This window comes from Mauremys reevesii, linkage group 13 (genome assembly GCF_016161935.1).
Source record: "Mauremys reevesii isolate NIE-2019 linkage group 13, ASM1616193v1, whole genome shotgun sequence".
NCBI lineage: Eukaryota > Metazoa > Chordata > Testudines > Geoemydidae > Mauremys > Mauremys reevesii.
This window is the reverse complement of record NC_052635.1, coordinates 39,708,467-39,721,740: the sequence shown is the minus strand read 5'-3', so window position 1 is coordinate 39,721,740 and position 13,274 is coordinate 39,708,467. Positions and strand designations below refer to the sequence as shown.

General features: G+C 44.7%; 1 protein-coding gene across 19 annotated transcripts in view; it reads right to left on the bottom strand.

The window, feature by feature from the left end:
- Window positions 1-11,148, bottom strand: part of PHACTR3 (phosphatase and actin regulator 3) — a 150,597-nt gene extending 139,449 nt beyond the window's left edge. For 2 of the 19 annotated variants that reach the window (XM_039499305.1, XM_039499315.1), the window contains exons 1-3: window positions 10,526-10,646; window positions 5,998-6,057; window positions 3,944-4,004 (exon numbers count right to left, since the gene is read on the bottom strand). Coding sequence is in view for 8 of the 19 variants with exons in the window: in XM_039499296.1 (XP_039355230.1) it covers window positions 3,944-4,004; window positions 10,526-10,643 (179 nt within the window). In the remaining 11 variants the exon portion in view is untranslated. Of the gene's footprint in view, window positions 1-1,915; window positions 1,989-3,943; window positions 4,005-5,972; window positions 6,058-10,525 lie in introns of all 19 variants that reach the window. The other 17 variants (XM_039499296.1, XM_039499300.1, XM_039499298.1 and 14 more) reach the window with 13 other exon arrangements.
- Window positions 11,149-13,274: the final 2,126 nt, after the last annotated feature.

Genomic DNA, 13,274 nt, shown 5'->3' with positions numbered 1-13,274 from the left:
GTGTATAACATTATTGTATTGCAGTAGTAGCCCCAGTTATGGATCAGGATTCCATTGTGCTAGGTGCTGTACAAACATATATACATGCACATTTAAAGAAACATGGTACTTAGCTTTCATAAGTGTCTGAAATTCCATTTTCCCCACTGCCCATTTTAAATTCCTGTTTCTAATCATCTGCCCTTCAAAACTCAATTTATTCTAACTTTCATTTTTGACTTTTATGCCTTTATATATGTCATCAAATGAAAATCAGGATTAAAATGTGTAACTTCAAAAAAAGTTATTTGAAATATCATGGAGTCAGGTATTTTAAGGGGTTAAAGGTGCAATGAATGTAAAGAGTGGCTTTAGGGAACATTGCTTTTTTTTTTTTTTTTTTTAATATAAACACATTTCACAAAGTGATACAGCTCCCTTGCAGCTCAGGTATGAAACTTTCATTCTGTTATGTTAAAAGGTAATAATTGGAGATATACCAATCTCCTAGAACTGGAAGGGACCTTGAAAGGTCATCTAGTCCAGCCCCCTGCCTTCACTAGCAGGACCAATTTTTGCCCCAGATCCCTAAGTGGCCTCCTCAAGGATTGAACTCACAACCCTGGGTTTAGCAGGCCAATGCTCAAACCACTGAGCTATCCCTCCCCTCTCTCTCACATGGGATCTGATCCCGAGATACTTTGCGTGAGATTGATCCAATGCCCTTTGAATTGCAACTCTTATGATGTTATCAATAGTGCTTGCCGGTTTCTTATTTTCAAGCAGATGCAATAATATTGAGCAGAGGCTGAACCTGTAGATAAAGAGTTTTAACAAATAGAAAGTTTGCAGTTGGCTTTTCCCAGCTCTCTAACTTTCCTTGTGGTGTGGGATCAGCAACTTGTTCACAAACATACCTGCCCATGAATGTTCATGGACTTCTCTGATGCTGAATCAGACTCTTGGGAGCAGATGCCATAAATTCTTCTTTCATAACTAATCAAATCTTCTTGACCTTTTATCAATCATGCCGGAAATCACAGAACCAGAAAATGTAGTGTGTGTGTGTGTGTAATATATGTACTGTGTGTGTGTGTGAGAGAGAGAGAGAGATTAACACCACCAATGAGAGTAGTTGTGTCTGCAGGATATGGCCCCAAATCATCTGATTTTTTCAGCTTTGACCATTCCCTATTATGATGCATGGAAACATTTTGACGTGTTCAAGTAGGGGAACAGACAGAAAAGCTCTTTGTAGAGGACTACACAGGAGAGGCCAGTAATTCCTTGAGTGTGATGTATGTGATTATTGCAGCTTTGAAAGAAAAGGGGCTTTTATCTGATATTCATTTTGAAGCTTGTCTGTTAAGATTCGGGTTAAGAACTTATTTTCATTGAAACATGTAAATGTAGTAGCTAGACATCCTCTGCTTCTCTTTGTCATCACTGACTGCCTTTGAAAACACCATGCATTGTTTTTATAGTGTGTAATGCCATCCGTGCTGCCTTTGGCATCAATGCCATAATATTGAAGCTGCAGCTGAGAGGTAAAGGAAAAGAAAGCCACTTGTATGCCCATGACTGAGTTCATTCTTATGGTGCATGGAGAAGGCAGCAATGGGAACAAGGAGAGATGAAATATTCAAAAGGCACTCGCACTGGTTTTTTGCCAAAAATCAAATCTGAACCAACAAAGGAAACAAATGATGTTAGAGCTCAAAATTACTAGCCCAGTTGCCTAGAAACAATGTTTTTTTTTCACCCCTATGTGATGGGCCTGGATTGAGCTACCTAGTCCAATCTCAGACACTCACATTTGGGCCCAATCCTATGCTCCACGTGCTTTGCTTGCAAGAGGGTGGTCAAAGTGGGGGTAACTGAGTCAAGAAACAGCATGCTCAGTGCCTGCATGGGATCGGGGGCGGGGAATACATACTTTCAGCAGCACCCTGCTCAATTTAAGAGAACCACTGCCAGGCTCCAAAGAGGAATTCTGTCCAGTCTTCCTTCTGTTACCGAAAAACATGGTTGTGATATAAAGGAAAGGGTGTGGGAGTGACTGAAAATAGAGGCTCGTCAAGGGTCACTACAGATGCAGAGGGCTCCTCAGAAGCAAACAAATCATAAAACAATATCACAACTATTTTCATGAGGCTATTGCGTGTGCTGAGCTAACATTTGAAACTCTGGTTACCAGCAATGATATGATACAGCATTTCCACATCTTGGATATCAAGTTTTAAATGTATTAAATAGCTACGCCATAACATTCAAACTACTGGCGAATTTGGGATTAGAATAAAAGAGGAATGTAAAACACATTTCTTACATGCCGTTCTATATTTCACTTACAAAACACTAGACTTCTCTAATATCTGGCTAACTGCCTGATGTCCCAACTTCGGAAACCGTCCCAGCATGGATAAGTTTTTTAAAATAACAAACCCCATGAATAATATATATTCATCAATCTCATTCAACTGCTGTAAAAGCAACATTAGGACATCAAAGTCTACAGCTTTCACCCCGTTCTGACTTGACTCCTTAAGTATGGGTTAGGTGAGGATAAAAAAAACTGGATAGTGGGCATTAAACAGAGGTCTTGAGTTAAGGGTATCTATTCATGCAAACCAGCAAGGAGGAGCTCTTCAGGGTTCTCTAGGGGGAGCTGGATTTTAAAGTGAGTGTATTAATAAGCTAGATGCAGAAGGAATATGTGATTATAAAATATGCAGATAAATTACTATCATGCATATTTTTACTCATGTGTAAAGCCCTCTGAAGGTTTGTACTCTGGGCATAGTTCCACTGGCTTTAAATGCAGGAAGAAAAGAGAGGTGCAGTAGAAAATCTTTGTAGGTGTGGTCCCTAAACTCAGTTGTATGGTTAAAACACATGGGCGTGTGGGTGAGTTCCAGAAGAACATTTGTAGTCTAGGTGAAAGGACTCTGAGTTGAATCATGAAATTTCACACATCTAAGAATTAATTGTGTGCCAATAAACTGAAGTAAAGATGCTGCCCAAGCAGTTTAATTTAGATGGGAATGAATTAGTGACTGGAGGGAAAGGATATATTGACAGGGGCATTTTCAGTTCAGTGGACAGTGACAATGAAGAAGGCTAAAATGTTGGCCTATATTGAAGGGCATGTTGCTTTCCAAAGAAACAATCTTTACAGGCCTCTTGTTTCACCACTTTTGGAGCAAAGGGTCCAGTTTTTGCCAACTTAATTGATGAAAAATATAGATAAGGTGGAAGGAGTACAATGCAGGGCAAAGAAACAAAGTAATAGAATGCACTGGCTCATGGAGACCTGATGAAACAGCGATCATTGAGCTTGGGGGGAAGGCAATTAATAGTTGACCTGATTGAAGTATTTAAATTGTAAATTAGCTGTGATTTATGACCATTGTAACCTATTTGAAAATCTACTTGACGTGTTGGACAGATCAGAATTAGACCTAAATGGTCCCTGGTGTAAGGGACTGTCGTGACAGCCACAGATCTGGCACAGCACTGTGCACTAACTTCCCATCCCTGACACACTCACCCTCCCATAGATTTTGATTGGTCTTCAGCACATGTTTAATGTTAACCTAAAACATTCTCCAATGCTACCAGCCTTGTCAAAATGAATTTGGAGGAACAAATCAGAACAGCAATGAATGTTAACCTAAAACCTGAGCACTCTGCATCAATCCAGAAGAGGCCAAGGGAACCCACAGTAGGGTTGTAAAAGGAAGTGCAACGGCATATCCAGTGTATGTTATGCCTATAAAAACAGACAGACAGATGAAGAGTATTCCTGTACTGGCTGTTGTTTCCTCATGACTTTCCCTAAAGAGTTGGTTGAGTTATAGCGGATGTCCTAACGTTTTCCGTTATGCTGTGCTGAGTAATAATAAATGCCTCCCTCTTCCAAAAGAGACTACATAAAAGGAGCAAAAAATCTAGTTTCTCTCACCTTCTAAGCAGTCTGGCAAAGTAACTGCCTAATTTCACAAGGTCTCTTGCCACAGCATCTTCTGAATGATGACAGGTGATAAAAGAAAACAATGAGGCGTACAAGAGGTTGTATTGTAGACTTTCTAATGGATCTCCCTCCAATCCCAGCCTTAACGTTGATCACATTAGTTGCTTTTATTTATGTGGCTGGATCAACTTTTGGCATGCACACAGCTGTGCGTATCTGGAACACAGATGTTCCATATATAGTGAGATTTTGGACACATCAGCATGAGTTATTGTGCAACTGAAAGAATTCACCATGTGTACGGACTAAGAGTTTTCAACAGGCTCAGTGCTTGAGCCTACAGCACTGTTTTATATTGACATGTATGAGGCATATCTCTTCCACACCTAGAACTCAGGAATCTGATGCGCTGAGCTGACACAGAAGCTAAGAGATCCACACTACTGTTAGTTCTACAGTAGCTCCTTGGTTTTCCACTGGAGGAAGGGTAAGGTACAATGGACCGTAAGTGGGATGGATCAATAGTATCTGTTACTGAAGAAGAACATTGTGTCAATTCTGAAAAACAATTCTTTAGCTTGGTAGTTTTGTAAGTGATGCCTGGCATAATAGTGCCCTTCTACAAATTAGGTTTCTTTCATTCTGTAGGACCCATAGTCCGTGCATCTAAATTGTTGGGTGGGTAGACTCTCATTTTATTATAGTTGTCTGTCTTTCTTCACTAGTTAAGCTTTGACATTAATTTGCTCTCTTTTTCTGTGAAGTTCCATTTTTTAATGATCTAAGACCCAAATGAGAGACTACCAGTCTCTCCTATTCCCTTTGATTGCTGGAAATGTACAATGAAGGAGCTATTTCAGCTTCACCATCTGTTTGAGAGACAGTTGCAGGATCTTAAGATCTGGTTTGTGTCTGAAATTCCAGACTTCTTCTTCTATAGCCTCTTTCTCCCAAACATTTGGAGGGGGGGGAGGAAGATGGGTGTAAGCCACTTAAAATGACTTATAGGATTGCTTCAGAGTCTCTGTTGTCACCATCTTTCCCTGTGTGATTCTATCTTCTATGACTCAAATCAAATTTCCATCACCATTTATCTTCTCTTGAGCAAGGGTGTTTAACAAAAGTGTTCTTGATAGCTTTCAACTTAAGTTATAATTAAGTGTGGTCTACTTAAATGCCCCTGAAGTTGCAATAGGATACGTAGTTTTTCCTTGATGTCCTAAACACTTTTGTAGAATTCTGCCCTGTTTAAACATCTACTGCTCTTATGTTTGAAAACACCTGTCATATGAAGATCTGAAAAACCTAACGGGTAATGGCAGTGGGGGTGGTCCTTCTCTATCTGATGCACTGCTCCAGCACTGAGCATGCTGCACTAACAAACAAAATTCTCTTTCTGAATGAGATCATGGTGCAGATGTGTTCTGTACATAATAGGCTGGACTGGATCCCAAGAATCTTAGTGTAAGGAAGCTCCATGTGTAGTTAGAGGAATTTCTATGGGCCTCCCAAGTTCTGTGCTCCTAATCACCTGGCCCTTTCACTCCTTACTCAGCAAAAAAGTCCCACTCATCTTAATGGAACAACATAGACTCATAACCATGATGGTCCCTTCCGGCCTTAAAGTCTATCAGTCTGACCACGAGCATGTTGCATAGAACGTCACCCACCCATACATGCAATAGGCCCATAAGCTCTTGCTGAGCTACTGAAGGCCTCCCATTTTGACCAAAAGACTTCAAGTTGCAAAGAATCCACTAGTACAAACCAGCAAGTGACCCGTGCCCTAGGCATGGCTGAGTGAAGATTGACAGATCAGGCCCTAAATTTGCAATATTGTATTCATTCTCACCAGAGCAGAGAACTCACCAGCTTTCAAGAACCTAGTCACTTGAGCTCACTGGTGGTACAAGAGTTCACTGAATCTCAACCCAAAATGCATTTATTTTATCATGAAAAAGAAAATTCAAATATAGATGGCTCCACTTAAAAAAGAAAAAGAACAATCCATCACTCTTACCAACACTACTTGCAGCATTCCTTACATTTAAACTTGTTAAACGATCCACTGCAGCTGGGAAATGTCCACTTGGTAATGATGCCCACTGCAAACAAAACCTACATTTCATTCTCAGACCATGGCTGCCATATGCAAAAAGCTCACTGCAAGGAGCTGTTATTAATTAAAGGCATATGAAGGGTCTAATTATTAGCAGATTTGTAGGCCTGTTATTTAGTAACACATGTTACTGTTAAGCCTGTTGTCTACATGTACTGAACATCATGTATTTTATTTGATGTAGGAACATTTTATAATATGCTGTTAACATATCATTTTAAAAACAATCTTACAAAGCAGATTTTGGAACAGAATTTAGCACTGGCCTGTGCATTTGCTGTAATTTTGTAGTAAATCAAGGTAATAACTTTTCATTTGAACAGAGAATACTGTATAATAAAAACCCCACTATAAATATGGGCCTGATTTTTGTCAGAGATAATGAGCAATTGCGGCTCCAAATGGCAACAGCCAGAATTGTGGGTGCTCAGCACTTCTGAAAATCAAGCTCTGAAAGTATTTGCACAAGCAAGTTCTCTTAGTATCTGCATGGAGTCTGGCCGGTTAGGTACTTTAGATGTCCCTTCCTCATACAGGAAGAAGGAGCTTGTTTTTTAAACACATAAAGAAAAAAAGGATAACTTATCTCAAACCTAGGGAAATCTTTTGGAGGATTTGGCTCCAAGTAGTATCCCAGCTCAAAAAGACAAAACTTCAATTCTAACTAGATGGTTTCCTAACATACGGCAAAAGACTTTCAGCACAATCTGTTCATAGGAAACGCCCTGAGTCTGCCATTTGACTTGTCCAAACCAGCCAGAAGGAGATCTAGTCTAGTGATTACCTGAAGCATTCCAGGCTCTCGTCCCAGCTGAATCACTGATTCGCTATATGACTTGGGCAACTATATAACCTTGTGGTGCCTCATTCAACTTGGCTGTAAAATTGGGCAGCTCACTGAAAAACTGATATTGCCCTAGAACTGAGCTCTCCTGGATGGATGGAAAACTAAAGGGTATTGCCTCTGCATCTTCTGATGTCAGTGTCACTGCATGTACTCCTGGCTAATGATGGGGCAAAAAACCACTCATACCAGGACTTCATAGATCAAGAGGAGTGATATGCAACTTGCTTAAACAAAGGCCATGCCTACATGGGGGAAAGGAAACTCTAGAAAACACATTAACTAATATCTGTTACCACATTTTCTATCATGATACATTTTTCCAGTGTAGGCCCAGCCAAGTAAATGTTGGAACGGAAGGCCACTCAGCCCTCCAGTTGTTCAATTAAATCCAGGTATTCGTGGCCAAAAAAACAACAACTGAATACTCAGTGTCCCCCCACGAAGAAAAAAATAGTGGAACATAACCACAAGGTCAGGGTGACAGCATTTCAGTACTGACCTCAGTAAGGGTTTGATCCAAGAACAAAATCTGTATGCCAGGTGCTGAAGGAAAGCCTGTTTGTGCCTAACATATTAGATTTTTTTTTCCCCCACAATTCATCCTTGAATAAATGTTACCTTTGTGCTTTTGCCAAGGTCAGTGATGTGATATGGGTTATCTTCCTTTATAAAAGCCATTTGGTTAGGTTAACTGCCCAATTACATGGATAACTGCTCTCTTTACGCATCATCCTCTAACTCTTATTAGATCAAAACCCGCCTAATACTTTGCTATTGGCACATTTGTCTGTATAACTTGAGGTATAAATAATGTCTCTTTTGGCCTGAGTTTTTAACTAAGCCATTACTTTTAAACTAGGAAACTCCTTTGAAATACAGTTCAGAAACCGAAAAGTTGAAATTAGGTTCTATTCCTCTGTTGTCTAAAGCAAGGCTTAAATGGAAGCAGGATTGGGATGTAAATGTAAACATGACATTGTAGAATGATCAGGTCTAAAAGTTATTTTGACTGTGTGTGTTTGGTTTTATAACTAAACATAAAATCAAATTATAATTATTTCTATTAGCAAGGAAGTAAGATGAAAATGTAACTATGTAGGATGACAGCTAATTCATAGCTTGGCATAAATTATGCTTAAATCTTTGAAATACGGAGACAAAAACAATTTGTCCACAAATTAGATGGCAAAAAAATGTTGTAATTTTGCAGGTAAAGCAATACTAGTACTGAAAACATTAGATGTTTACCATTCTTACACTCTAAGACAGTCACCTACAGTCACACTATTTAGTACTGGTCTACCCAATGTTTACCAAACAATGTAACTGTTTGCTAACAAAATCCATATCTGTAAATTATAGGAAAAAATAAAATGTAGGTAGGGTTTCCTTAATCTACATAATACAAGAATATACACAGGCTGTAGATATTGTTGTCTTTTGTTTCCTTTTATAATGCTTTTGCAGTATATTTTTTGGAAAGGGGGAGATTTTTTTTGCATACTTTGTGCAGCAGCTGCCATGCCACTGGGATGTTTGGTCTTAAATTATGGAGTTTTCATTGAAGAAAATGTGCTGTTAACAGTACCTCTTTTCAAAAAAGCATGTGTTTATTTTCCCTTATATCAAATAGATTTTAAAAATTAGATTGTCTGTTACATTTGCTGTTTCCCACATTGATTGATTGTTTTGAAATATACAAGAAAGAGCTGAAATTAGATTGTATGCATATAATTTTCCTTTCACTAGTCACTTTTGCCTCCAGAAATCAAATAGCAGAAGCATAGATTCCTCGCTTTCCGTCAGTATTGTCCCTTAAGCAGAAAGTCTAGCACTTCATGTTAGAGGCATCCTTTGTTCCCTTTACGTGGGGTATGGCCATAATTGGGCATCAGAGAAATCCTCTATCGTTTCCATTAATTTCATTGTTTTATCTAGTTGCAGAGCTACAAAGATGTTCAGAATTGTTTGATAAGGAAAACGAATCAAACTTAAAATTGTCATAATTATTAATGTATAGTCTGCTTCTCTGGGAATGATTTTGGCAAGCAGACCCATCAAAGAAGGCTGGGAGTGTTTAATCACAATCTTCAAAAGAGGAACTAAGGCCTGATCTAAAACCCATTTAATTCAAGAGGCACTTCTCTCCTGGCTTCCTTTAGATTTGGGTTCAGACCCTGAGTTCTATGTTTAGAATTCAATATATTGGGCCACTAGGATTTACCCATCTTTCATTGTCTCAGGGTGGTAGAAACCACACAGCTTACCCTGTTTTGTTTAATCATTCCATAATTCAGTAGCCCTCACAAAGAAACCTTACAGCTCATAAATGGTCCACTGTTTATATAAAGCCAGGGTAAATTGGAGCATGGCCTCTGCTTCTAGTTACTTGTTGTTGGGCCTTTCCTTGCAGTCACATCACACACAAGCTATGTGGAGTTTTTGAGTTGACTAGAGGAAATCTTCACCCAGCAGAGCCAACCTTTTCCTTACTCCAAAGGATCATCATCACTTTGATGTCGGCACTTTGAAATGATACAGTCACCACTAAAGACATCTGTATTTAATGGAAGAACTATTCTTTCAGTCCTGGCTGGATCTCTGCCCTGCTTGCCCCATGGCTTCCTCCTGGAAGAACTATTCTTTAACGTGAAGCTAAGCTGAACATGTTTGTTAGCTGGCGCTGGTGAAATAATTCGTTTTCATTTATAAATAGAATAGTGTGATTGGATATTGGTACCTCAGTCCCCTCTGCCACTACACTTCATAAGAAGATTATACTTCTCTGTATGAAGTGAAAATTACCTTCGGGTGCGGGGGGGGGGGGCAATTTAATTATTATTATTCTGCTTCCTCCTGTCTCCATGGTGATCCTATCCAAACGGCCTGTTCCCTTCTGTTGTATTGGCCCTTTTTCTCCCCCTCCAGACAGTAATAAATCAGCTATGCATAAGCCTGAATCAAAGTATTAATCACTGGCCTAGGTAGGAGTACTGCCTACTGCATTGAGTACTGTAGCTTCCAAATCCAGCCACTCCACCTTCCTCACTCCAGGGCCTCTCCTGGGGTGCATGAAGGTCAGTCCTGCCTGGATCCCTGCCCCGCTTGCCCCATGGCTTCCTCCTGGCAGAGGAGGACTGGCTGGTGGGGGACGGGGGGAGAGTGTCAAGCCTCCTGTGCTAAAGCAGCTCTCCCCAAGGCTGCCACCTGCCTGGGTCCACACAAGGGCGGTGATTGTGCTGAGAAGTGCCTGCCAGCAGCCGAGGCTGGGCTGCAGGTAGCACTAGAGCTGCGGGCCCTGAGGTCCCCCTCCCATGCAGTCAGAGAGAGGTGGGGGGGGGCAAGGCTCTGATCTCAGCCCCCTCCCCGCTGCACGCGGAGTTTGCAGGCAGTGGCGGTGCCAGGCACCCGGGAGGCTCTGAGGCGATGCTGTTTGCAGCGAAGCCCCTGCATCAGTTCAGGATTTACTGCGGGGAAGATGCCCCTAATTTCCTGCCGTGCCTGGGCGGGCAGGTTTGCAGCAGATGGCAGCGGGACCCCTCTGCGCCCCCCCCCCTTTCCACTCCCCTCTTCCCCCGGCTCTGTTGTGGGGGGAGGGGGCTGTTACCTGGGTTCTCTCCGGCTGGAGGGGCCGCGCAGGCAGCGCAGTCCGTGAGGATGCTGGGGTCGCTCTGAGACCTGCCTCGGGGGAGAAAACAGCCAGTCCCTTCTGCCGCTGCAGCCATGGGTGGGGGGGCTCATGGAACGGGCGGCGGCCAAGGTCACAATGGGGAAGGGGGGGCCGGAGTCCGGAGCGCCAGCAGCTTCAGCCCGGCAGCCCCAGCCGCGGCAGCATCTTCCCCGGCCTCCTTCCGCCAGCTCCCGCCGAGGCTCCGCACCTGCAGCATCCAGCAGCCGCAGCGATGCCGCTAATGCACCGGGCGCCTATTGCCGCTCATGGGCGAACTTGCCTTCGTGCGGCTCCGGGGGGGGGCCGGCATGAGCTGGGGCCGGGCTCTCCCCTCCCCCGTGCTCCCCCCCCTCCCGCCCAATAGCAAAATCTTCGCTCCTGCAATTGCTTTAATCGGCTGCTTTTCTTGGAGCATCTGTTGGAAAACATTGGGATTCTCCCATCGTGCCCCGCGAGCCGGAGTGTGACATCACAGCGGGGCTGGGAGGGGGGACACCTGCACTGCACAAAGGGAGGGGGGCAGCAGCAGGTGTGCGCGGGGAGGGGGCCCGGGGGGGGTGCAGGAAGCTGGGGGGGTCCCTACTGTTAATCTGCCGCTGGTTGCATTTCAACCCCCCTCTCCCCTCCCCTCCCCCAACACATCCCCCCCCCCAACTCCTCCGCTGCGAGGCTGGGGGGGGGGGCTGGGCTGCTGTCATGTGACCAATCAGAGCAGCCCAGCAGGGTCTGTCCGGGTGCGTGTGAATGGGGCGGGGGGGGGGGATCCCAGCGAGACTGGTCCCCTCCTCGCCATTGCCCCTTCCGGGAGCTGCAGCTGGGACCCGGTGCTGGCTCCGGCTCGGGCTCCCCTGGCCGGGACTCGCCTTGCTCCGGGCGCCGCGTGTGTGTGGGCACTAGGCTAGTGTGCCAGACTGCACGTGGAGAGCGTGTGCACCGCGTGTCAGCGAGTGCATTCTGTGCGGAGAGCACGTCAAGCGTGTGCAGTGTATGTGTGTGTGCACTGTGCGGGCGTGTCAGCATGTGCAGTGCGTGTGTGTGCATTGTGCGCTGTGTGGGCGTGTCAGGGTGTGTGTGTGTGCATTGTGCGCTGGGTGGGCGTGTCAGCATGTGCAGTGTGTGTGTGTGCATTGTGTGCTGTGTGGGCGTGTCAGCATGTGCAGTGTGTGTGTGTGCATTGTGTGCTGTGTGGGCGTGTCAGCATGTGCAGTGTGTGTGTGTGCATTGTGCGCTGTGTGGGTGTGTCAGGGTGTGTGTGTGTGCATTGTGCGCTGTCTGGGCGTGTCAGCATGTGCAGTGTGCGCGCGCATTGTGCGCTGGGTGGGCGTGCCAGCATGTGCAGTGTGTGTGTGTGCATTGTGTGCTGTGTGGGCGTGTCAGCATGTGCAGTGTGTGTGTGTGCATTGTGTGCTGTGTGGGCGTGTCAGCATGTGCAGTGTGTGTGTGTGCATTGTGCGCTGTGTGGGTGTGTCAGGGTGTGTGTGTGTGCATTGTGCGCTGTCTGGGCGTGTCAGCATGTGCAGTGTGTGCGCGCATTGTGCGCTGGGTGGGCGTGCCAGCATGTGCAGTGTGTGTGTGCATTGTGTGCTGTGTGGGCGTGTCAGCATGTGCAGTGTGTGTGTGTGTGCATTGTGCGCTGTGTGGGCGTGCCAGCATGTTCAATGGGTGTGTGTGTGTGTGCGTGTGTGTTGTGCGCTGGGTGGGCGTGTCAGTGTAAGTGTGTGTGCATCGTGCGCTGTGTGGGCGTGCCAGCATGTGCAGTGTGTGTGTGTGTGCTTTGTGCGCTGTGTGGGCGTGCCAGCGTGTTCAATGGGTGTGTGTGTGTGCGTGTGTGTTGTGCGCTGGGTGGGCGTGTCAGTGTAAGTGTGTGTGCATCATGCGCTGTGTGGGCGTGCCAGCATGTGCAGTGTGTGTGTGTGTGCTTTGTGCGCTGTGTGGGCGTGCCAGCGTGTTCAATGGGTGTGTGTGTGTGTGCGTGCGTGTTGTGCGCTGGGTGGGCGTGTCAGTGTAAGTGTGTGTGCATCGTGCGCTGTGTGTGTGCATTGTGCACTGTGTGGGCGTGTCAGCGTGTGCAGTGCGGCTGCCTTGCGGGGCCTCTCTCATCTGGGCACTTGACTAGGTGACAGATTGGACCCGTTGTTGGCCTTATCCCCTTTGCCTGTGTCGCGGAGCCCCCGCCCAGCCTCTCCTGACTACATTCCCCCAGAAGCGGAGAAAGAACAGGTGGCACGACAGACCCAGCGAGCTGCTGCTGCCCATGTCAGCTGACAATCTGCCTAAAACTCAGCCCTCCAAAAAAAAAAAAAAGGCTGTGGGCAGCTTCCAGTTTGCCAGGCACTAGCTGCCCTGACACTGGTGGGGGAAGGAGGAGGGCATGAATCAGTGGTACCATCAGTGCTTTCCTTAACAGCCTGATTTCAGGGACAAGGTGGCTTCACTTTGGACTGGAACAATCAGAGCAGGCTGCTTTTCTATGGCTGGGGAGTAGAGCTGGTCAGGAATTTTCCCAAGGAACATTTTTTTTATTTTTGAAATATCTTTTATATTATAAATTAAAACAAAAACATAATAAAAAGTCAAAACCGGAACCAAACATTTCAATTGACCCCAAATGATTGTTTTCTTTGGAATTTCACTTTAGAGGAAATTTCAAAAAAAAATTGTTTTCATTCTCTTCTTGAATGGATTT